Raw genomic sequence first — 26,144 nt, 5'->3', positions numbered from 1 at the left:
AATGAGAGAGAAGAAACTGGTAGAATCTTTAAATGCGAGAGAAAGAGAGAGAGAGGAGCAGGACTAACTGTACCTTTTCGTCTCAAATTACTCACGCTTCGTCTAACTCTACTCATCCCTCTCGTAATTACTGACCAACAATTAATTAGTAAATCATCGTTTGATAATGTAATTCCCTAATTTATTCAATTGAAATTTATTATCCCTAATTATTACACAATTTTCAAGAGACACTCTCAGCATGTACACTGGATATGTGGATATCCCTGGAGCATTTTGAGTATATCTTGGGTATATATATATATATATAATTTTATCCCCCCTCCATTCCAATTACACAAGTGTTTTAACAATCTTATCCAACGTTTTAGCCTATAATGAAAAAAATACTGAGATAAATCTCCCTAGCTATAGAAATTTATATCCTTATCCTAAATAAATATTCTTAGCAAATTCATGAAGAAAGTATCTATAGTACACTATAGTTTATGACTTGGTAGATTGGTACAATATGGTGATAAAATTTGGATGACTGATCGATACAGTTCTTTGGACAAAAAGGACGAACGAGTGATGTGTTTAGTGGATATTGACTGTTTTTTGGGCTACTCAGAGCTGGTAAATTATGATTGCTCAGATCGTGAGAGAATAGCGAGCATCGCTCTCACGCTTTCACGTACGTGTGTTTACCTTGTGCACACACATGACCACGTGCATGGATATGGGAATATATATCCTGAGAGCGTTGACCTTCCCTCGTAGCTTCCACTGCGAAATTACTAAATCTGCTTGACCCTTGGATTCTACTCTCTTTATATTATTCATCCAATTGTCTCCCGATGAAAAATAAGCCTTCCTCTTCGTTCTAATTTAGAAAGTTCCTTGTGTCGCTCTCCTAAAACTCTCTAAACAGCTTAATTATATTCATAATTTTAAAATTAAGTTTGCCAAGGTATAATAAATTCATGTGTTTAATTTCTTGGCCCAGATAGACCAATCCTTAATGACTGCTTTAATTAATTGTAGAATGGGGCATTAATTAAAAGGAACTATAATCAATGTTCTTACTGATTGTGGGAATTATAAAAAATTTGCATCGAAAAGCCACGTTTTGTCTAATATACAAAAAGGAATACTCGTACAACGGTATCAATACTCAAAGAAAGCTTTGTTTCAAACTGGATATTATTGAATCGCGGAATTTTCCACGTCGACTTTTATTGATACCAGATACCTCTGGACGAAGATAAGAGTGTACAGTTTCGATATCTAAACGATAAAATATTATTAAAATCGCACTTACCTTGCTCAACGAAAGTTGAGTCATTTTTGATTAAGAAAAACAAGAAGAAGAATTTCGTTTCTTTCAAGAGGATAAAGCTCGAGTAAGGAGATCTAGATAAGTCTCTGGAGCACGTGATAAATTGCCAATGTTTCTTACGTCGCTTAAAAATAGCAAACACGTTGGCGTGTAATTTTCATTTTTTATACACGCATCCAACCTATAGTTAATAAGCTCTGAAACGTTCCTCCAACTCCGAGGACCCGTGTGCTTTACGAGGCTCGATTTATCTCGCTTAATCCCCTCAGTATGATTCAACACCTCACCCCTTTTGACGCGGCGCCGCTGGATTCTGCAAAGGTCACGACCTTGAAAATTGTTGCTAATAAAAGTAGGAAAATCGCTGGTGGAATTTTCCGATTCCGGTGGAAAATAATTCAGGAGACGAATTTTCCCAGCGGTTTTCCAGCTTTTCTCGAATGACTGGAGATTTTTTTCCTCGAATTTTTTTCTCCCGCTGGAATGGCAAAGAGGAAATCTCGAGTATTTGAAAAATGGAGAGGGAGGGTGGGATGAAGGGTTCGATCGGTGTTTCCAATGGGATATTTTACGCGTCGACTTATCGCCTTCTGATAATGAGCTCCCTGGTCCTTTACCCGTCCGCCTCGGAGTTTACGAGTGACGTGCAATCTACCGACGACCGACGGGCTCTCCAGGACTACACTGTGGCCTCTGCTCGCCGAGAACGAGAAACCCCGTGGAAAATACCCTCGCAAATTCCAATTGTCAACTTTTGCAAATAAACACTGCAACTTTCATTATTCTAGTATTATTACTCGATTATTACTATCGTAATAAAATGAAAGTTTAACAATATTATTCTGTAACAAACTCAAGTTTAGAAATATTATTACTCTATTATTACCGTAATCAAACAACTCGAGTTTAACAGTGTTATTGGCTCGATTATTACTCTAAAGAAACAAAAGTTATAAAACATTATTACTCGGTTAATACTGTGATCAAACTAAAATTCAACAATGTTATTGTCTGGATTATTACTCTAAACAAATGAAAGTATAAAAATATTATTACCCGATTAATATTATAAACAAAAGAATGTATAAAAATATTATTGGCAGGATTATTGCTCTAAAGAAAAGAAAGTTGTAAAATAATATTGGCTTGAAACAATCGTTAAAGATGAAAGTTGGCCAGCAGGATATTTGTAATTTTTCTCGATTATAATTATATTATTTTAAGCTTAAACAATTATTTATGGCTCTATATTTTGTTGTTTTTCATGAATCATGTATTATTGGTTCAATCTATCTACCCTTGCAAGCTTACGGAGGTTGGCCCCGGTAGACAAGAAGGTTCGAGAAGTTGAAAAGTTTTGAGAGTGTTGGTTAAGTTATGCACAAGGCTCGCGTGACGCTAAGTGTCCCTGCATTCTATCGCGGGAGTAGATACTCTATGCTCTCCCCGCGGCTATCCAGCGCTGTTGGTGTGAGAGAGAATCTCGGTGAGAACGGAGAGGAGCCAAGAGAAGGAGAGAGAGAGAGAGAGAGAGAACCTTGCTCGTGTTTTCCTTTTTAGCCCCCAGCCACACCAATCGAAACGATCAACGCTTACTCCCGGCTAAGGTCAACTGGAATTCTCCATTTTTCAGCTTTCTAACACCACTTTCTTCTTTGCAATCTTATTTTTTACCTTTAACATAGCTGAGGATCTTTTAATTTCTGTATTCGTCGATGAAACATTCACTAGGGACAAAGGCTAGCCTCTAATGTTAATCGTCCTTGACAATTCTATCATTTTCCAACTAAAATCCTAAATAATTTTTTGTTACTATGAAATGTGTACTTATCCCTACTCAACACAAAATCCTTTCTAAGATTGTTCAACTTCCAATAAAATGTTATGGATATTCTCTTTCTAGTTTTCCCCTTTTTTCCTCTGTATAAATGGTTCATCGTTCTTTCTAATCTTTCAGACGGCCTTGCACACTAGTATTGGATCCCAACCACAATTACTGGAGCCTAGAATGGCGCAATTGGAAACGCTGGAAGCAAAGGTAAGATTTTTAACGCCTAAATGCTTTGTGTTTTTCAGAAAATTCTCCTCAAACCTTCTGGACACTTTGAGGGTCGAATGTTTTATTTCTTTTCAGGGAGACTAGAGTAAAGGGTGGGAGGGGGGAGGGTAATTTTTGGATAGGTAGACCTTCCGAGGAAAGCAAATGTGATGTTCCGTGGTTATTGGCGGTTTGGCAATAGCCTCCGGGTCCTCGAGGCTGTCCAGCCAGTGATTTATATGCAGATGCATGAACCGAACTCCTTTTCGTTCTGCCCCCACGATCCCTCACACCCTTGTCCCTCTTCCTCTCCAGGTATCATTAAACGTACCCCGCGTACGTTGGCAAAGCCGAGCATTGGCGCGGAATTTGCAAGAATTTCTCGAAAACTCGGTACAACTTAGAACTCGTATAGTGTTGCAGTGATAACTGGTCATATTTTGCGAAGCTAATGTGAATTCAATAGAAATAATTATTGTTAACCAACCTTTTTTCTATCACCAATGCAAGCTGCTTTTACCGATTACACCTCATATATTCTTGAGCGAGTCGTCACTACTTATTTTTCTCTTTCAAGAAATCTTTGCTTCTTTAAGAATACTCTACAATAATTTTAAGAAGCTCGTTCGATTCACGTTTTAGCATTCCGCGTTTTTAATAACAAGTATTCTATTAATAATGTTGAACAAATGTATAAACGTTTTTCCAATTGGATTTCCCCTTCCAGATAACGTTCGATAAATTTCATCCGCTAGCACTGCTTTCCATTTTACAGCTTTTACTATACTGCACAAAAATAACGTTATATCATTTTGGAAAAGAAATATTCCTCAGTAGCGAGAGTATTTTCGGAAAGTTTTATGAGAGCACGCAAAATATTGGATCTATTTATTCAATGCAACTTTATTTTTAGAATATATTAAACATAATTCTTGACTTCGTTCACTGCACTATCGTGTCGCAATAGGAGAGGGTGCCGTTCGTTATTAATAAGCGCAGGAAAAATATCTGTAATGTGTTTTAGCGATATGGGGGAGATCACCGGGCAGCGTTGTCCAGTCAACATCCAATTCCGCGCAAAGCCTTCGGTCGAATATATAGCTCAAAACTATCGAAAATCGAATGTTTTGAGCCTAGAGGCCCTACAGGCCTAGAGAATGTAACAAAGTTGGATCCGGATTAGATCGATCTCAATTTGAAAAAGTAACTTGTGTTATGCCATGTATGTGAAAAATTAATGGTTACTGATATATACTTCATAAAGAAATATTTATTATTCGAAATAAAATATACTATGCCATTAGTGTACAGCGTCAAGAGAAGAGAAATACCCGAAGAGAAAAGCATAAGAGCAAAGTGTTGAACGTAAACACAATATCAACTTAAAAAATAAAGTGAAGTTTTCATAAAGCACAAGATCTCTTCGAATTGGAAAAGAAACTGGCAGTAAATATATTATTTACACGTCTGTGAAAAGTGTTGCATGAAATGGTTGGCTATACAGATTCAGACTAAAGTTTTGTTGACAAATATTCTTCCTCGTGACATCTTTTATAATATAATCGCTAAAACTTTGTCTATTGCCATACATGTAAGTAGCTACAGAATATATTTTACCAGTAAATGGTCGATTCTTGCTTCAATGATTGTCTTACGCCAGTTGCGACAACGAAGCGTTGCAAAATGATATTCTCACTGGGCGAATTCGAAATTTCGCATTTATCTCACAGATAAAATATGCCAAGAGCTCCACCGGTACAGTTCTCCGATAAAATTGAAACAAGCCCAGAACGTTCAGGTATAATGCTATGATGAATAACAAAGTGTAAGTTTTTATCGTGAAAATGGAGGAAAATAAATGTTGATATTGAACCATTGATGATTTTACGTCACCCTAATAAAATTCTCCCGCATTTCAGATGAACTTTTGCTCGTTGTGGAATTCCATTTCGGTCCAGCCAAACATCGTACGCCCTTGGTCCTTGGTCGGGCAGCAGACAGATTTGCTGCGGTAGATTGCAGTTTCAGGAGTCAGTGGCCTCTCTCGTCTGAGCGAGAGCCTTTTTTCCCTCCGGCCATCTTCCCTCTAACGTTTCCAATGGCCTCACTTCGGAACGATCCTCGTGATATATATTCACGCGCAAAAACCATATTTCTCCCATAAACCGAGGCTAATGTTTTACAATGGACACCACTAAACGTTTTCCGCCTTGAGGAAGGTTAACTTGGTGCAAAATATGAACTTGCATATATGAATTTACTAAAGTTTGCCCTGCTTCGGAAGCGCAAGGACAATGAGAGGGATAAAAGGAGGCGGAAATTAATAGCGAAATTGCATTGTTAGGATTTAAGTTGATAATATAATTCAACTCGGGCCTCTCGGTGACAACTCTGACAAAGGTCGTAAATTTTGTATATACGTGTATATATAAATTATAAATGCGTCAGTTTGCAAGCTGGATGGATTAAGATTAGTTGAGTGAGATTTTCTCAGTGGTGGCGTGCGAATGCTTTTCTCTTTTTCGTTGACTTGATATATTCGAGCGGAAGTAGAATAACCTGGTATATGTTATGATTCCGAGTCCAAGGACGAGAGTCCTTTCTCTCTGGGGACTTTTTGTCTTCTTTGTATTCGAACAAGGTATTCGAACCTGGGGTTATCGTGGCTGGTCGCGAGAGGGAAACGGACAGGGATGTAATTGGAAATGGAAGAATGAGAGAGAATAAGGAAAGGAAGAGGCATGTAACGGGTCTTAAATTAGACGATAATAAAGACACCCTCGGTCTCCAGATACTATCTAACAGTTTCTTCTGCACGCTGGACAATGAATCGCCATTGTCCCCAAAATTCCGCGAATTTCAGCGAATAAATCTCTACGTTAATGACGTTACTTAAGAATCCCGTCAGCCATCGGAGTGTAAGCCACGAAAATTCAAAGAAATATCCTGGATTTCTTAGGCGGGTCTTGCAAATTTATTCTCGCTGTAAAGAAATTAAAATAATTATTTAAACTAACTTTTTCAAAATTTTACAGGAATCTCACCAGCATTAACAATAAACTTAATTAGATTCTGCATCGTGGTTGATTGCTCGATCCTTTCCACGCTTGTATTGTTATTCAAAAGCCAAGTGTTTCTTACAACATGCGAATCTTAGGCAAATCGGTCTCGGGAAATCTTTTGAATGAATACCTGTGATGAGAAGTAGCTCGCTTTCCAGTAAAAGAAGAATTCTGTGAGCAATATAATAAAAGGAACGAGCTTCGTTTTCGTGAGATTAGAAATAATTTTATTCTAGGTGCAGGAAAATTCTCATGGTTTATATACTACGGTTTTTAATTTTTATTTTATAGTTTCTTGGTCTCAAGGATATCAAGGAGTAAACCTGGAAGGATAGGAATGAAGTATAGGAACATTGGATTATTATTGTCTAGTTAAATTTTGACGAAATTTCAAGATTGTTGACTTGAGAAGTGTATAGAGGGTTCAGTGTGTAGCTGATCCAAGAAACTCTAGAGGGTTGTGTTTGCCTGAAGCAGAAACTTCGAAGGTCACACTGATCATGAGATTTGCATGGCTTGGGAGAGTCAAACGTGGTGGGACGTATTTTTTGTTGCTTTTCAAAATTATTTCCCCAGGGAATCTCTCATAATTATCACCAACACCAATTATTTACCATTGTTTGACGAAGCTTAAAATTTTCAAGTCTTTTATAAGAATTCCCAAAATCTTCTTCACAAACTAATTTAACATCTACTGAGCCCAATATTACGATAAGTATATACAACGATAACTAATTTAACTCCCATACACTTTAATCGAGACAATCAATTTCCTCTTGTTCAAAACTATCTTTTCATCCATATAAGATATTCGTATCACGATGGTCAAAGTTTCTTGACTCGCGAAATACGTGAGTCGAATCCTTGAGATTCTCAATCAATTAAAACTCGCATCAATCAGGATTTTTCTCTTTGATTCCTTCAACGTTTCAATAAATCAGACAGTTTTATATGCTACTGTATTCAAAGGCTACGAAAAACTTTCAAAATTTAATCAGTTGCTTTTGATTTAACGAATGATATTCTTTCTCCCATTGGATAAAAATTATTCGAATTTTCAAGCGTTGTTTACTGTATAATCGAAACAGACATTAATCAAATTGAATTTTGTATGCAATCTTATTGCAAAATAAGCTGCTTTTAAAAGTTTCTTATTATCTTCTGTTCTCATTTGTTTTATAGGAATTTCAATAATAGTTGATCATTTTAATACCTTTCAAAACAAACGACTACATTATTTCCTATATTACATACGTTAAACACGTTTGTTTAGAAATTGCTTATTGAGTTTTCGTTGAAATTAATATGTTTGTGTTGTAGGGTTCTGACTTGATGTCAGCTGGTGGTCCTTACAGTTGTGGCAATATGAGACACGTAGTAGTATGCAGTCAAGGACATCATTGACCTTCTCTTGGGATGAAACGTTAAAGGAGGATAGAGGGAGTATCCTTCTCCTTCCTCTTATACCACCCTGTCTCACTTGCTCTCCCTTCCTCTGAGCTCCCAAGGCCTTAGGAGTATCGTGTGCAATACCGATGTAGAATCCCATTAAGTCTTGAGACGTACCGCACTGTCCATCGTCACAAATCATAGTTTTAATGAACCGATAAATTTGTATTCGTACCTCGTCTACCCTATTCATCCCCCTTAAAGCATATCAACCAAAAAGCTCCAAATCTAAAGGGGAAAAGCTACTTTTACCAAATAAGAAACAGAAGTCAAAGAATTCTACCTAAAGTCAATTAATGGCTAAACCCATATTGGGTAAACAATTGAATAAATCACTTAAATTTTCTCAGTAATAGTACTTTAATCTTATGTATTTTTAATTTCTGATTTATTAACAATTAGCGAAGGACCATCCTTGCGATGAACAGAGCATTCTTGATTCGTTTTTGAATTTTCTTGTTGGTCGAAGGATCGTAAAATAAACGACAAATATGTGTACATGGTATATATAGGGGAGACCGGGGTAAAATAGGGTACCGGGGTAAAACAAGGACCCATTAATATAACATAAACTACATTTCTGATTCAGTCATTAATGAAGGTATGTAATGGTGCCACTTGAAGATATTTGTCAGCAAAAATTTGTAAACATTGGCGCTTGATTACTTTCCAAACGCTTTATTTTTCATTTTTGCACATAATTCTTAAAAGTTTCCGATAATTTCGAAGTGTTCAGTACAAAATGTGGAATAATAGAGTAAATTTTCTCTTAAGTCACTTAATTTGTAATATTTTTAACTATAATTTCGTTAGTCGTATTTTTAATTTACATACGATATATGTCTGTATAATATTTAAATACACTTTGTATGGTTAAGGGGCAAAACCGTACGGGGTAAAATCGGACCTCATACCTTCATTAATGACTGAATCAGGAATATAATTTTTGTTATATTAATGGGTTCTTGTTTTACCCTGGTACCCTATTTTACCTGGGTTACCCCTAATAAATGTATTTATTGTAAAGAAATATGCGCATTAACAAAATTACAAGAAGGATCAGTACAATGCATAAAAAATTTTAAATGGGCTCATGAAGGATGAACTGACTAGAAAATTGAAGATTTACATAATTTCTCATGTAATACATGCTAAGTTTGTATCAATTTTTTGTATCCAATTTGAATCCGTGGAGTACCCTATTTTACCCATGGATCGGGGTAAAACCGTAAATTGTTAAGTTTTTTTTAAATTAAGATTTGATTGATCAAAAATAAAAATAATTATTTAATTTTGTGTCACCACTTTAAAGAAGGTTTATATTAAATCAAAGTCGTTTTATTTTCAATTTTTGTTTAATAATAACCTAAATATAAGCCTTTATCCTTAAGGGTACCGTTTTACCCCGGTCTCCCCTATAGTACATACAATACTATATAAAACGAAAAAACTTTATTGGAGCAGGAAAAACAGTACGATCCAGTTCAGGGAAATGTTGGGGATCGTTAAATAAATCCAGTTCGACGTAGTCGTAAAATGACGCGAAAGAGGATAATTTAGAGATGCCGGAAAGGGTTTGCTTTATTGTTGGACGGATGATACAATAAAGGAACCGGTTTCACCGTAACCAATTACAGCGAGAGAATCATGCACTCCGAGAGAGGATGGTTAATGGGAAATAGATTTACGCCCCTCACTAGGGGCGATTTTATATAATTGCATAGTGTGTCTGGATGCAAACTCGAGGAATATCGCAAAAATTTTATAATTAATTTCTTGGAAGTTGAAAAATTCAGTGTAAGACATTGCTTGTTTCAGATGGCCAGCATTGAAGTCTCTTTATCAACCACACCGAGGCGTAAGAAGGGAGGTAGTGTTTCCGGTGTGACGTCACCGGCTGGTCACAGAAACAGGGGTGAACATTACAAAGAATTGGATGCCCTGAGGATCGCCCTAAGGGACAAGGAGAATGTCATACAAACGTGAGTGTGAAAATTGTTCTGCTTTTTCTACATTTGTTTCCAAGAAAGAGAATGCAGGATTAGTAGGATGGTGGATTAAAAATTTGCCTTGTGGATTTTCACAGATTGAAAGGACAACTGTGCAACACGTTGAGCAATCGGCTAGCTCTGCACAATGGTGCGCCGCCGTTAACCGAGGCGGACAGAAAGGCGACCGAGGAAAGGCTGCAAAGACTACGACGTGACGCCGACAATAAGAGGCTAGCTATTAAAAATCTCAAACTGGCCCTGGAAAGGCTCGACATCACCGAGTGAGTCTGCGAAAATCTAACCAGATATCGAGTGATCACTCTCCTGCCTCTACTCATCTCTCATACTCCACATTTTTCTTTTACTCGATCTTCGTTTCAATATTCAAACTCTCATACGTTTTTCATTTTCTTTAATTACCCCTCTCTAGTCTCTATAAAAATATCAATCTCTCTTTATCGATGAACCATCCTCTTACATAGAACAATTTCTTTTTGCAGTAACATTGACGTGAGAATTCAGCAAGCAGAGTTGGAGTACAGGTTGGGACGCGAGGAGCTCGAACTATTGACCCTTCGTGAGGAAATCAGAGCACTTCAGGCTGCGATAGAGCTCGCAGAGTCTCAAGAGAAACAGAAGAACGACACGATCTTCAGGTAGCTCTAAAAATGTTGCCTCAAATTCGTTCAGCTTCTAATTTTTCGCGGATAGAATCACCAAGAATTTCAAACATTAATAATTCCAATTGATACTGGATTACACCAGTAAATTTCTACTTTGGGAAATAAATCCACTCTGATCCCACTATATGGTTAACCATTGTGTGCCATGTGCACAAAGCATATTGCAAGCCCAAGTACTTTTACGCTTGATTAAACTCTGAATTCGATGATTGGCCTATTTTTGACCAGCCTATCGCTGTGTTTGCGTCCCTTATGGGAGCAAACATGGGACTTTCGATTATCAAAGGGATATTTTTCAAGCCCACCATAGATTTGGATGTCAGTGTTTAATGAATGGAGAGGAATTAAGAGATTGCCCAAAGCTTTGGAGGGATTACAAGCGAGGGGCAGTTATTCGACACTCGATAAACCGTTATTTACGATTTCAGCTGCATTTCCGGCACGAGTCACGTGACCGTGCATGCAGTGGAGGTCAGCGCTGATCCGAAGAGTCCGAGATTTGGTGCTGGGCCCAGAAATGATTCACCGGGTCTTTACGTTGATTGGGCAGTCGAGGATTCTGGCTTGTGCAAGGGAGACAGGTAATCAAATTGTATAATCTCTAATTATTCATTATTTCACAATTGCATTTACCCCCACCAATCATTCATTAATATGAAGAAACATGATAAGAATTTATACAAAAATAATTTTTTTTAAATTAAACTATATTTGATCTATCAAAACCTTGTAAATATACTCATAAAGTAATTATAATTTAATTATAGGCAGAAAGTTTTGATACCTCTACAGAGGTATATATTTATTGGTTCATCGTCTACTTAGGAATTTACGACCAAAGCATCGAGCAGACCAATGCTGGCTCCTAAAAGAAATATTGGTTTTACTTATTTTTTCAACTGCTTGGTACCAATTTCCTGATTCGCAGCAGTCCAATTTTCTCTCAGCATTCTGGCGATGTTTACGATAATTCCGCCTGCCCCTCTGCCAGGCAACATTGGCAGCTGCTCCAGAAGACTAGTTCTGCTGATGTACCGATAAATCGGACATTTCGATCCTGCTGCGTGGAATTTAACAAATCACACAAGGACACGCGTCCTTTTCACGTCTAAAATTATTGGACTCTCTGGATTCCAACGATTACCACCGCTCCACTGACCAAACTAAATTCGAATTAGTAGAAATTTAACGAGCCATAAACTCCCAACTGAAATTAGTCAGGAATTCGTTCCATTCTCTCAATTGCACGTGCGGCTACTTTACCCAATTGTCGCTCACTGCAATAACTCTACGAGCAAAATTAACAGAAATTATGGAACAAGCAAGTGATAATTTTTATAGTTATACAAATTTAAGGGATATTTGAATGTTGTATTTGTTAATGTAATATAGAGTTGGTGTAACTAGAAGCTTGGTTTTCGTGTCGAGAAAAACTTTACGATTTTCCTCTTCGGCGTAAACGGAGAGTTTGTGTGATTCTGCCGAGAACGAAGAACTAACAGGAAGACCTTGTTTGCCTTTCTCGTTACGCCAGTCCTATCTAAGGAAGCTAATGAAGCTGGCAACCATTTTGTTTATACAGTTATTCTTAATTCGCTGTTTTCCTACAGTTTTTCTTCAAGAGAAAAACTCGCGATTAAATTTTTCCCACCAACGTCAATCTCCGACTGAATTAATCCCAGTAGAAATGCTCGTATGATTGTAATAATTTCAATATTTGGCGAATAATTGCAAGAAAATACATTAGGAATGGGCATTTTGTTTGTGAAAAATCGTAGATGGATTTTTCATTAAATGCATGAACATATATTATACCAGTAAATAAAAAATTGGTCAGTTTAAGGGTGAAATATGGTAAATATAAATAATTGGTGGTTTTGCAAATGGAATTGCAATTGTCAGAAGCCAAGGGTTTTCTTTGGGATATTCAGCGTGGTCGATTGTATGTACTAGGTGAGTCTGAGGAATAGCGAAGTACGTGAGCCAACTATCGGGGAAGAACAATGGGGCAATCTTGGTATTCGGTTCCCAACGGATCGTCGTAGCGTGAAGGAACACCGGAAGTTCGCTGTGTGCCCCAGCTAATTGCACCTGCGACTTCACATGACCGATCCCCCCCTTTGACCTGCACCCAACAACCAACTAAAATCATTCCTCAAGTCAGCCAAGACGGGGGTTCCTAAATACAAAATATTAATCATACTTTGATCCTGCTTTCTCCACACTGTACATCAGTTAAAAAAAATAATAATCTATTTTTCAAATACACCATATCCTGAATAGGCCCATTGTATTCGATAAACTCATTTGTCTGCATCCTCAAAAATAGATATAAAGATAATCCTATAATTATCTCAGTTTTAATGACTCAATTTACCTTTTCAAAAGAATGAACGCGATGCGCCTGATTGGTCTACGACAATTGAGACATCTACAAAGACCTGGATTGTTCATTTAACAATGTTGATAATCATAGATAATCCGAGAAGAAAAGTTCCACGTTACGTGCAGTGGTACTACCGGATACCACCAAGTTTCATTCCTTCCCACGTATTATTTTACACGAAGACTCATCTGAAAGCTGTGGGTAGATTGTTAAACATCGAATTGTAATTTAAAAAGTTTTACAGAGATGCAGCATTATAATCATGAAAGCATTTTCTTTTATGCCACAAGGACTCGGAGCCTGAATTTTTGTTAAAAATTTTGAATATTTTAATTTATATTTATATATGTACGTAAATGTATTCTCTTAATTTTTTTGGAATAATTGTTTTGTTAAAGTTAAATTTTACAAATGAGACGTTATGAATTTTCATTACTTTTTCAGGATATTGGAAGTGAATGGAAAATTGGTGGTTGGTGCAGGACGAAGTGATCTGGCAAGATTATTGGCTGTTGCACCAGATTCAGCCCAGATCGTGGTACTTCGGAAAGGAGAGTCCCTTGCAGCATTGCGTACCCTTCGTTCGGATAACCTCAGATTGACTCACAGAATCGGATATCTAGAGGAACAAGTGAGGGATCTGCTGGCACCTACCAGACCGGAGGTGCACGTGGATCCACCACAAAATCGTCAAGAGCATGTTCAGGTAATTCACACATGATAATAGAATATAATTAATATATATTTAATCAGTGTTAAGAATTTTAATACAATTCTTCTTCAACATTTGAGAGTTTCTCATTGATGTAAAATTGCAGGTGTTTCAAAAGGGTCCTCAAGTGACAGCTTTGGTAGCGAATCTTCCTGGATTGACTGTGCGAAGTCCAACGGATCTTCGACAGAGCCTACCAATCTTGAGGAACAAGCAAACTGATCAGATTCGTCATCTGACGGAAGCGCAGAGTCCCAAAGAAGTTGATTTCTCATCGGATGGAATGTCGAGCGGCCAACATAAATCGCGAAATCGTCGTATCCAGGAAAAACAGAACTTCCAGTTAACCAGATCGACCGCCAGCTTAGATTGCAAGCAATCACAGATATCCCAGATCACTCGTAGAAGACATCCGCGAATAGAGTCCATGGAACATCTGCACAAAACTCGTAAAAGCACGTCGCAGCTGCAGTCAATGGAATTCGACTCGGAGCCCACTTATTACAGAATGCAGGCGAGCATTTGTCAATTATAATTCCTTATTTTTTTCTGCGTTCTTTTCTTTAGTATTGTAACTTTAAGATGTAGGAGAATTATTGTTCAAAGTTTCCAATGAAACTTGATTTTCCTATAAAAATAAGTATTTTGTATGTTTCTAAAAATGATTCGTGTTTATGGGATTTCAGGATAATCAGTCGCGCGCCTCGGAACACTCGGAGGCATCCGGGATTTTTAGTTCGCACGAGAGTGCGAAGATTCGTCCAGCACCACCCAAGAAGCCACTTCGTTTATCCCTTCATCGGGCAGCGAGCCTTCAATCTGTGGAGAGCGCACCCCCTATAAGCACCCACGATGTTTCACGAAAACCAACGAAACGAAATTATCGTGGGGAAACGCCAACGGATAAAATTTCACGTTGCGAGATGAACGGAGATACGAGAAACCATCATTCCCAGCAGGATCTTCGACAGAGCCCTCCCCAGCCCCCGCCTCGAGCACCTTCCAGGGCAGAATCGTGCCAAAGTGCCCTGAGATGGCCCTCGCCAAAACCAAGATCCCATCTAGCACCGGTTCCAATGGAAAAGTGGTGTTAATATTGATTAATTAGTCGATCGTGGCACAACTCGATTAGTTTAAATCTATCATATGTGTCTATACTTATATAATCCCATAACAGTCGAGCGATGCAATCGCTTTGATACTTCTTAGAAAGAGTTATTCTTTAAGATGAATTCACGATTTTCGTTTAATTTCTCGCGCACAAAGTACAGTGCAATACTTGCTTTAAACGACTTTAAGAATAACTTTCTTGTGAATAATCGAATGAATCGAGTAAGAATGGGATTAACTTTTATAAATGAGGACGTAATAATCTTTTTTTTATTACTTAGTAACACTAGTATTTTTTGCGATTATTCAGTAATGGAATGTACAATATTTCATTTCACGTCACTGATCCAACAAAAGATCGCTAAAGACTAGACCAATTCACGATAGAATTAAATTATTAAGAGCAGGCAACGGAAAGAGAGTAATTAAAAGTCGTACGAACTATAATTATAAGATAATCAGCGTGAATAATTAATGTGGCGCGTATACAGTTAATTTCTAAATAATCTCTTTGCATCACTAGTCCAATAACTTTGAATTTTTATGAAAAATTCTATGCAATAAATATAAAGTATTTTCGATAAGGATATTTCATTTTAATGAATGATGAAAATAGATAAATTTGCATTTTTGTAATAAATCTTAGCAAAAACGCACGTGTATAAAAAATATAATTATTACAAAATAATACAGTTTTATTAGTAAAAACAGAGAGTGCGAGTATTCATTGTAATTTATGTGCTTTTTACGGCTGTTCGGCAAAGTCTGGCCAGCAGACTATTAAGTTGCAGTAGACTTCCATTCCCATCTATTACTCCCATATGAGTTAATCCAATTTCCTATTTAAAAAGTAAAATTAACATTTAATTAATAACAATGCAAAACTAAAAAGGATTTCATATGACATACCTTAATAAAATTAAGTATAAGTATTTCATCAATAGACAAATTTTTGCAGACTCTGAAGATATTTGTAATTAGATCTTCAGCAGAATAACCCAATTTCCAAAGGTGTTCCAAAATCTATAAAAGTTTTAATATTTACATTCTATATATCAAAAGAATAAGATTAAAATCAAACACACTCATACTTCATAAGCATCACAAATCGCTCCTTTTGTACAATGCATCAGCATTTGTTTAATCAACAGTGGATGAGGCTCATCGCAAACTTTAAAAACATTTTCTCCATTAACATGTTTAAACCCATTATGTGTTGACTGTAAATTATTTAATGCCTGCCTCATATCTCCTTGAGCTGTAAACACTATAGCTTCTAACCCATCATCAGTATACGAAACCTGAAAAAAATATTGTCAAATTATTTTCAAAGGTACATTAGAACTCTTTACAATCGAACATTTTTCTAATAAAGCTTACCCCTTCTTTTTGGCAAACTTCCAGTACTTTCGCCAGGACTTGTGCATCCGATAGCTTTCCATATCTCAACATGGCACATCTAGATTGAATGGGTTCAATAATTTTCTCACTGTTATTACAAGCTAAAGCAAATCTTGTGGTAGAACTGAATATCTCCATTGTACGGCGCAAAGCTTGCTGTGCGCCTTCAGTCATGCTATCTGCCTCATCCAATATAATTATTTTATGCTTTCCTTTTGGTAGATTGACCTAATGTGATTAAGGAATTAATGAGAAATTTAATATTTATCAATTTTAGTATTTAATACATACTCGTTTTTGGGCAAACATTTTTATCTTATTTCTAACAACATCAATTCCTCTATCATTGGAAGCGTTTAATTCAAGTACAGCCTCCTTAAATGTTGGCCCTAATAAAATACGGGCCAGACATAAAATAGTTGTGGTTTTTCCTACTCCAGGTGGACCAGCAATAATAATGTTTGGAGTGTTTCCATTCTGAGCAAATACAGAAAGACGACTCACTGTGTCTTCATTCCCAACAATGTCAGAGAATACTTGAGGTCTGTATTTTTCAATCCTAAAAAATAAAATTATTTAAAAATAATTCTTTATAATTTTAATAGAATTAAACTGGTCTTATGAATGTGACTATTTGCCTGAGATACTATTTGTAGAAGTTTCTAATTTAAATTAAATGAACATTACCATGGTAAATTAGAGTTTTTACTTTGAGGTTCTTTATCCTTTACTTGGTAATTACTTGAGGAAGGAACAGGGTCCACATCCATTATTTCATCTATTGTATCATCAGCAGCCATTCTCGATTTTTAGATCATTTAAATTAATTATTAAATAGTTATATATTATGAAGACAAATGATGCCGTATACTATATCCCATCCAAACCCATCAGAATCTGTATGTTGGCAACACGGGCAACACTGTTAAAATTTTGATTGGATGGGCGAGGAGAGGAAAGGGAAGCCACTTTCCCGCGGAAAAATATGACACCATGACAATCGCTATTACCGCCATCCCCACCATCCGCCATTAACAGTCAGTAACTTTGCCGGTGAGTAGTGGTGAGTGGCGGGTAAGATGATCAGCATACGAAGAAGAGAATCTTCTTAGAAAAAATAAGGTAATTATCAAAGATGAATCGGAAAAAAGTTCCGTTTATCATTCTTTTAAGATTTTGAACAAAATTATCTTATATAAACTAATATTTAACAGTAATAATTGTTATATTTCAGAGAACTCAGTGCGAAGGACCGAAAGAGGGTAGCTTGGAAGTCTATGGAGTCTATGGGCTGTATCGAAAAAATCCGTGAAAATCGACAAGAAAACTGAAAAAAACTGCTAAGAAAAGCCAAAATCGTCGATAAAGTGAGGTTTTGTGAAACTATATGCATCAAGGGAAGAGTTTGTGTGGAAAAGTGCGCGTGAAAAATAGTTTCCCTTCGAACCATTGAATCTCGCGCAAATTGGCGCCACCGCTGGTTTTCACCATGATAAGTTCTACTGTGTGGCAACGCTGGTCGTTGGTACTCCGTCCCGTGCTAACTGACCGACGCCATTTGTAAAGTGGAAGAGTACTGTTCTGACCGGCAGTGGGACATATCGAGCCTTTCGTTACCGAAATCCATGAAAAAACGAAGGTAATTGTTAAAAAATAATTAGAAAAACGCTTAATCTAACATTATTTCAATATTTGTATCAAAGATCTTATGCAAAACGAAAATTTAACAGAAATAATTGGTTTTGAAATACTAGGGTGCTGAATGTGGAAGTAATGCCCATGAGCTACACATCGAGAAGACCCTTGAATGTAACCAGGGGAATTGATAGTGACAGCTGGAAAAGTGTAATCGTCAAAAAAGTGTAAGTTTATGAGGGGAAGAGCATGAAAGAACATCAGAAAAAGTAAAAGTGCGCGTCGGAAGATAAAAACGGTTTTCTATTTGAACGAATCGAATCGCGCGCAAAGTGGTGCCACTATTTGCTCGGTCGGTGAAACTCGGAAGCTGCGAGGACTGAAATTCCAATATGGCAGCCGTGGTGATATCTGCACAAGTGAGTGTCGCGGAAATGTTTTGAACTGGTGAAGTATTCGCGAAGACCGGTCGACGTACGAGGCACAGGTTAGTAAGGGAAAGCCACGTTTGGTCAAAAAATTCGTTGGACCAATTTGACGCAATGGTTCGTGTCAGGAAATTGTTTTTTAACGAAAAACGCAGACCTTTCGATCTAGCTGGCAGCTCTCGCCTGCAATTTTCGCAGTTACAGCCACAAGTTAGCTCGATTCTCACCTTCGAGAGTGGCAAAATCACACTCGAAAGCCTACGAAGCCCTTGTTATCGAGCAATCACCGTATAAAATCGTTCTATACGATTTTTTCTCCCATTTTTAAACTCCGTACGTTCGACTTATTTATCCTTGCCTTCGCTTTGCTCTGTACTGCGAGATGATGCGTGTGTTTTTGCGAATATGTGTGAATGCCAGGTGTGTGAATGCGTGTGGACGTATGAATGTGTGGGTGTGTATGCGTGTGCATTTCCGTCGCGAAATTCCAGCGTGGAATTTGGCGAACCGTCCTTGTCGATTTTCGCGAACCGTCGCGCGTGTGTTTCTCGGCCGTTCATCAGTCAAGGATTTTCACCAACGTGGATTCTTCTCTTTTGGAAAAATTTCAACGAACATCTTGGTGTACCTGATCATCCTGCTTACTCGGTGAGTACAACCGACAATACTTTATCACCTGTTTGTTTTTATTTTGCACGTGACACTTGGAAAAACTTAACGCTGCAGCTGTTTTCCCATGTTTATTCTTTGGAGAAATCCAAATATCTTAATCTGCAAATCTATACACATGTATCTTCCGCTGCTCCCGGCTCTATCTCATGAAACAAGCAAGTTTCTCCTCTCGTTTATCAACATCTCAAGAATAAAAAGCAGCTGGTATTTTCCAAAGTGTAGCAGTGACGGTTAATAATCTTATCCTATTTTTCTCTCTCCTCATAAAAAATAGTTTCTTCCCGGGTCAAGGGCTTTGCAAACCATACGCGAATTATTTAATCACGACAATTGGATAAACAACAGTTATTTAATTAATCGTTACATTTTTCTTTACCAGTAGTAAACAATAAGTTTCCCTCGTGTAGCTGCTGCTGTTCGAGGGGAGAGAATCCACACATGTTTTACACACGCACGCACACAACTTTTATAATAGTATCTAATCAATGAAACGAAGCCAAGTCTGCTTTTTATCATTCAACGAATAAGAAACGATTAGTTAAATTGATTAAAAGCTCTTGATCTCGGCGTGCTCGTAATTTATCAGTTGATTTAGTGTTCGGTAATTTGGTGATTCGATTTCAATCTTCTGTTTATGTATCATCGTCGCTTTGTTTACTTTACAATCAAATGAAAACAATACAAACGCGCGTTTTATTACATAGAAACCCGGTCTCGAATCGCCTATTCTAACTTACATACTATCTCTTTGCTGTTTCTAATCTCTCCCCCCTCTCCTTTTTTCGCACAGACAATGTAAGAGTGAGCGCACCACGCGTTGTATATCTATTGTAAGAAATTACGCGAGCTCGTTTTGCAATTACCTGTCGTGAGTAATTTAACGCGACGGTACTTAATAAAGACTGGCCTTTGCTTAACAACAATGTTTATTTAATTCGTAGTTCAACTGCTCGAAATTGTATATCGACCCTCGTGAATTAATCGACTCGATTTTTCGTCTTGTTTATACGAAAAGGAAAACACGCTGCGAAAGAAGGGCGGGAGGGAGGGGGGGGGGAAGGGTGACTTTTTTTCCCGCGTCTCAGAATCAATAATAAAGTGAACGCTTGAGACGCTGAAGAAACAGAGAAGAGTAACGAAGAATTGAGAGGAAAAAACTTGCGTTTTATTTTCTTTCGCACCGAATACGAAAGAGGGAGTTGCTGCATGTTATTTTGAAGACGAATGTATGGTTTTGCATTTATTATTTCTATGTAATAAAAAACAAACATGTCCCTACATACTTTTTTGTCAGCATTTTAAGGCAGACGCGGCGTTATTAAACTTGCGAAAAGTATACAATCTTTGTCCACAGTTTTCGTTCAATAATTCACGTGGATAATTCCCCTTTTCTCTCGTGTGCTTCGATGAAATTTCTCCTTTGTGTGTACCTTCGAGTATTAATCCATAGTATATACCACAGGGTTCCCACGTGTAACGTCAGCCGTACACGATTCGACACTTTACCAAGGAGCCTCGTTCTACACACACATACACATACATAAATACGGTGTGTCCAGGCAGCAAAAAACCTCAGCAGGAAATTGGAAAAATTGCTGCCTGAATCGCCCTCATCAATGATTGGAACGGGATTTTACGCGAGAATCAATGCGAGTTACACGCTGAAATCAACGTGGTATTATTGCTAGTTTTTTTTATCGTTTCCAGTCGAATTTCCATTCCTTCCAGCAAATTTTCCCGCTTCCCTCGTGTATATGCAGAAACTGGAATAAACGTATTTTATCGCTAGCGACCATAACGAAGCTTTTGTCGTTATAATTTATGGATTTTCAAAACGGTCGATACAATTAATTAAGATTTTGCGAGCCTCCGTGGTGCGATAGCAAACTAATTTGGGGGGGCTCTGATGCGTGAGTTATGCAGCACCCGAGCTTCTGGCTATTAAGTCAAGCGGAGGACTATAATTACAGATTTTCATACATTAGGGAATCGGGAATCCGAGCCAAGTCTTAAATACTTATCTCTTGTCCCATTCGTGTTTTCTGACTTCTTCCGAAAGTCGAATTAAAATTCGTGGAAACTCGGTGAGAATATTGAATTAAAATTCGTAGAATCTCAACGAGAATATTTGATTAAAATTCGTAGAAGCTCGATGTGTATATCGTTGAAGTGAAAACAAATCGCGCCAGAAGGGAGGACAAAGTTTAGTGTATATAGATTTGTATATACACACCAGGGAATTGGAGACTTTTTAAACACTTAGCTATTGTCCCATTTTTGTTTTGGGTACCTTTCCCGAAAATCGAATAAAAATTTGCAGAAACTCGATGAAAATATCGTTGAAGCGAAAACGAGTGGCAGGAGAAGGTAACATAATTCCATCAGAGAGAGAATTCTGTGGAATATAAGTTAAGTGAAGTTTGAAATAACAATAATTTGGCGAGCCATTAAAATATAGCACGTAGTATACATTTTGCAGGAGCGACCGTACGTCGTTTGGTTTTAATTAAATAGTTAGCCGAGCCTCTGGGGAAGTGTTTCGTATAGTTTTATCGGCTAATAATTTTATGGGACATTAAGCAAAGTAATTAAAAACTCCTAAATAGTGTAATATGTCCCAAGTTTTATAGTTATATGCGCGTGGCAGAAGTGGACAGGGTGCGGTAAACACTGCAATTACATTTTATTTTATATTTTCGAGACGGAAGCTAAACCGAGGTGCAGCTATATAAACTCTATAGGAGAGGATAAGTCTTCTGCAGAAAACTTGTTCCGTTCGTTTGTATACCTGATTGGATTCCATTTAACAACAATAAACGTAGCAGAGGTAAAAATGTATACAGTGCGATAAAAACAGCAATTAGATTTTATTTGATATTTTCGGGGTGAAGTTATATAATCTCTGGGAGGAGATATTTTCTGCAGAGAGAAAATATCTGTAACGTTCATTTGTATACCAGATTGGATTTCAATTAACAGCAATAAAAGTATGGTAGAAGCAAAAATGTATTGAGCGCGATAAACCCAGCAATTACATTTTATTTGATATTTTCGGGGCGAAGTTATATCATCTCTAGGAGAGGATTTATTTTCTGCAGAAAATTTGTACCGTTCGTTTGTATACCTGAATGGATTCCATTTAACAGCAATAAAGGCAGAGCAGAGGTAAAAGTGTATAGGGCGCGATAAACACAGTAATTATATTTTATTTGATATTTTCGAGCTGGAAGCTAAACCGGGGTGCAGCTGTATAATCCTGTAGGAGGAGAAATTTCCTGCAGAAAATTTGTACCGTTCATTTGTATAGCCGATTGAAGTTCCATTTAATAATCGAGTGATCGTGTGCCGCTCTGAGAGTGAATGGAATTGCCAGAATATCACGGTGGAACTTTTACTCGGACGTATCCGAGAAAATTCCAAGCAAATCCTAGATTTAAAAAGTATTAGGTCACCTCGTAAATCCCCCGACACTCTTAGAACGTCTCGCGAAACGAATTTCTTTCTACTAAAAGTCATAATCATACTCGGAATATCGTACCACTTAAGTAGATGCGAAATGGTTTTTTTCGCTCGTCCCATTTGCAATTTTACGCTATTATTACGAGGATCCTGATCCCTCGGGTTTTATAAAACTCTAAAAAGAAATGTTATAAAACCTTCGAAAACTGTTGAGTATATAGCTATCACTTTACAATGCAGATCTAAGAAGCGTGATAAAATAAATTCTTATTTCTTTATTAGCATTTTTTTTACCTTAGCAGAAGCAGATAAAAATTACAAACTAAAAGTGTAACTTGAGCACAAGTATAGCAATCCTGATAAAATCTTCGAGAATTATTGACTATAGCTATTACTTTACAACGCAGATCTCCAAATCGTGATAATATAATTCAACATTTCTGTGGAATTTATTTTATCCAATTAAAAGTAGATAAAAATTAGGAATTAAATGTGTAATTCACACACAAGTATAATAGCAATCGCGTGAAATACTTATCACTCGTTTCTTGCTTGCGTCCAGTTGGCAAATGCTCGTCGATATCAATTCGTCGAATGCATATTATACGGCAGGATTGAATTTCTCCTCTCTAACTCGATCACGTGACGCGCCCCGCTCACCCAGCGATTATCAATTAAGCCTCGATAATCCCTGCTGCAAGCTCTTTGCCCACTTTTTGTCCTCGCGTTTTGCTCTACTAAAAGAAGAAACATTGCATCGATAGCACGTGTTTAAAATCACGCGAAGTTTGCTGGCTGTTTAAATCGCGTGATGCAATTAAAACAAGAGAGAGAGAGAGAGCGAAAATCGCCAGCGAGATTATCGGCCGGAAACTCTGAACCTTGAAAAGCCTGCAATTTGCCATCCCCGACACAAAGATTCCTTGCATTGTTCCGATGTTTTATTTTTTACGCGAATTACGCTTCGCAATTATGCAATTCTTATTTCAAGCCGAGTATTTTTAACTAAATATATATTTTTAGAAAAATATTCTGTAAGCTTCCATTCAATGACCTACGTGATGTATAAATGTACGTTCGCGTGAAAAAAATCGATTGGCCCGAGGGAAGAACGCTCTGTGAAACAATTGAATGTGTTTAAATGAATTAAGAGCCTGTTGTATCACATGGCGTGTTTTCTGTCGGATTTAAAAATAAGTGGAGTGTAACTGGAGATAGATCTGATACTTTACTTCCTCTGTGTGCTCGATAGTCGTTTGGCCTGCTTTTGATTACCTTGACCTTGAACCCTTTCATCGAATCAGGCGAATAACGCAAATATTTTCCAGTTTGCTTGCCTCGGCTTTTCTTTCCTTCCACCAATTGCCAGCGAGGAGATGTTGAGACTAATTGCTCTACTGCGATGATTCAATTACGATTTATTTGCATATATGTATATAAGTTACATGGAACGATTCGTCCCTATTGGAGTGATATATCGCGGTTTTTAGAAATAAACTATTCGCGAAGGTTGCACGGAAATCGACCGATCAAATTTATCACTCCTCATTTCATTCTCGCGAGAAGCCTCCCCTTCACAATCCTTTTATCTCTCCAGACTTTCTTGAATAGTTATTACTTTGATATAACTTCCACCCTCTCTCTCTCCCTCTCTCTCTCTCTCTCTCTCTCTTTCTGTTGTTGAAACAAAGAGAATTGCTTTTCTCACCAAAACTCTCCAATAAACCCCTTCGTTTATATTCTCAAATAACTCTATTACTTAATCAATATGCACGTTAATCGCATTCTCTTTTTACCTGTTGGATGAGCGAGAATGAAAATTTGTAAATATATGGAGTTTTTGTTTCGTGAAAAATAGCTTTTCATCAGTTTGTCAATTAGCCGAATGATTGATAGACAAATCAATTTCCAGGTGGCTATTGTAATGGCGTTTTGCACGGTAGCTTGTTATTTATTCCAACGAAATGCCACCGGATCGAGAGATAATAATAATAGTAGGCGAAAGGTGATAAAGGTGATTTGTTAAATTGGCGAACGTTGTTGTGAAAGGATGTGATAAAAATATGAAAAACCGAGGTCTGATGGAAAACAGAAAAGTACCATTCGTTCTCGTTAAGCCAGGATATGCCAGGATGATGATCGTGTTGTATACAGTCATCGATCAAACGTAAAATTCTTAATTTTAGTCATTAACCGCTTTAAAGTTTATTTATTGTCACTTTAAGTACTTGGCTACACGCAACCCTCTTATCGCTCTTCTTATGTTTTTCAGCAAGTTCCTCCCTTAACATAGCATTAATTAAAATATAAACGACCCTCCAACGCGAACAGCACAATTTCAGTTTATCTTCATCACCCATCGTATTTATTACGTATATACACTTACGTAATGCGTTTGATCAAAGAATATCGAGCAGCGAGGAATTGTATACAAGAACGAAAAATTAGAGGCTGTTCCTCGAAAAAACTTACTCGTAGTAAGGTGATAAAAAAAACGTCTTGATAAAAATAAAAGGCAGAATCGATAGCTTCAGGATCCTTTATAAAAGTACATTCTTGGTGTGTGAAATCTTGAAATAGACTTTTCGGAGCTATATTCGATCGCGTTTAGCAAGCCATTAACCGTTAGTTGCAAGCTCGATTTCATTATTACACGTGTGCGAGGATTGTAAACTTCAACTGACCGATCTGCATCCAGTTTGCGATACGAATGATTATATACTTCACCTTGCTCTTTTTCCACGCGCTATATTCAGCCTATTCGGCTGATGCGTTCATTATTGATCCATTGCTGAAAACAGTACACCAACATTACACCTTTTTTCCTGCTTTTTTTTACTCCGCATGTGCCAAAAGCTGAGTTAATTCTGGCACGATTCAAGCTTCTCTCGAGATTTCACGCCTGGGGTCAATAAAATTGAGAAGAACCACCTTACGCTCGATTGTACCTAAATCTATAAAACAACGCATAAACATCGTTAATCATCGCTATTTACTCACCTCCGTTTCTCCCGTTTCATTTCTCAAGTTGGACCGACTCGAGATTTCATCTTTCAACGCGATATTATTTTCTACAAATTGACTTTAATTGTACGGTTGATTGTTTTGTACTGTTTTTATCGCGGGAAGTTAATTCAGCGACGTTTTTTCTTTGTTGAAAAAGCTATAGTTTATACGTTGGCGGCAGGCTTAATGAGCCAATTCAAGTATGGATTTTTTGTGTGCAAAGAAAAGGAGCCTTTGTTCCGTTACGTGGACTCTTCTAATTTGTTAAGATGAACTGTGCGACGAATTCTTAATTAAGTGGCGAAAGATCCAAGCTTTGAGCTTTTTGCTGGTCAAAGTCGGCCAGTCCCACCACGTGTAGAGTTTTGCTAATCCAAGCATACACGATCGGAAATCCAAATAAATTGGACGTCCGTGCCCATTTTTATGAGCCAGTTCAAGTACATTCCTCTCTCTCTCTCTCTCTCTCTCACACACACATACATACACGTGAGAAAACAAGCTAGCACGTGGTAATCTTCAAGGCTTATCCCTCTCTTTGATTTATCCAATTATATACATTTAGCTATCTTTTTATTATATCAAAAAAAATTAACATAACAAAAGCCTAATTGGTACGGCTCTTCGCGAATTAAAACGTTCTCATTAATTACGTAAAGTGCTTTCGCGCTAATTGCTTTATTAATTTTTACAAAATTGTCTCTCGTTCCAAGAAGAGTAGAAGCGCGTTTTTTACAAATAACACTGGCGAGTTCCTGGAAAAGACACAATCTCATCAAGAGGAATATTTT

At 37.4% G+C, this 26,144-nt stretch overlaps 4 protein-coding genes across 4 annotated transcripts in view; 3 read left to right on the top strand and 1 right to left on the bottom strand.

The window, feature by feature from the left end:
* The window catches only part of sprt (PDZ domain-containing protein sprite), a 30,880-nt gene extending 16,130 nt beyond the window's left edge, over positions 1-14,750 (top strand). Inside the window, exons 4-11 of the mRNA XM_066732938.1 lie at positions 3,279-3,359; positions 9,689-9,852; positions 9,957-10,142; positions 10,362-10,517; positions 10,973-11,125; positions 13,375-13,636; positions 13,749-14,156; positions 14,329-14,750. Coding sequence (XP_066589035.1) covers positions 3,279-3,359; positions 9,689-9,852; positions 9,957-10,142; positions 10,362-10,517; positions 10,973-11,125; positions 13,375-13,636; positions 13,749-14,156; positions 14,329-14,736 — 1,818 coding nt within the window. The 3' untranslated portion in view covers positions 14,737-14,750. The remainder of the gene's footprint in view (positions 1-3,278; positions 3,360-9,688; positions 9,853-9,956; positions 10,143-10,361; positions 10,518-10,972; positions 11,126-13,374; positions 13,637-13,748; positions 14,157-14,328) is intronic.
* Positions 14,751-15,414: 664 nt separating this feature from the next.
* Positions 15,415-17,756, bottom strand: RfC4 (replication factor C subunit RfC4). Its single transcript, XM_066732941.1, has 6 exons — positions 16,841-17,756; positions 16,445-16,712; positions 16,133-16,381; positions 15,844-16,053; positions 15,662-15,775; positions 15,415-15,591 (listed from the first exon to the last, which is right to left on the bottom strand). Exons 1-6 carry the CDS (start codon positions 16,951-16,953, stop codon positions 15,487-15,489), a joined length of 1,059 nt encoding a protein of 352 aa, XP_066589038.1. The 5' UTR covers positions 16,954-17,756; the 3' UTR covers positions 15,415-15,486.
* A 185-nt stretch (positions 17,757-17,941) lies between these two features.
* Nca (neurocalcin homolog) overlaps positions 17,942-26,144 on the top strand; it is a 101,188-nt gene continuing 92,985 nt past the window's right edge. Inside the window, exon 1 of the mRNA XM_066732942.1 lies at positions 17,942-18,275. The gene's annotated coding sequence lies outside the window, so the exon portion shown is untranslated. The remainder of the gene's footprint in view (positions 18,276-26,144) is intronic.
* Positions 18,844-26,144, top strand: part of LOC136776977 (neuronal calcium sensor 2) — an 87,207-nt gene continuing 79,906 nt past the window's right edge. Inside the window, exon 1 of the mRNA XM_066732946.1 lies at positions 18,844-18,864. The gene's annotated coding sequence lies outside the window, so the exon portion shown is untranslated. The remainder of the gene's footprint in view (positions 18,865-26,144) is intronic.

The sequence above is a fragment of the Prorops nasuta genome, unplaced genomic scaffold, assembly GCF_024137725.1.
Source record: "Prorops nasuta isolate Cenicafe-Biocafe unplaced genomic scaffold, Cenicafe_Pnas_1.2 PNAS00010, whole genome shotgun sequence".
Classification (NCBI taxonomy): domain Eukaryota; kingdom Metazoa; phylum Arthropoda; class Insecta; order Hymenoptera; family Bethylidae; genus Prorops; species Prorops nasuta.
Note: the sequence above shows the minus strand (reverse complement) of the source record. Positions and strands in the feature narration are given on the sequence as shown.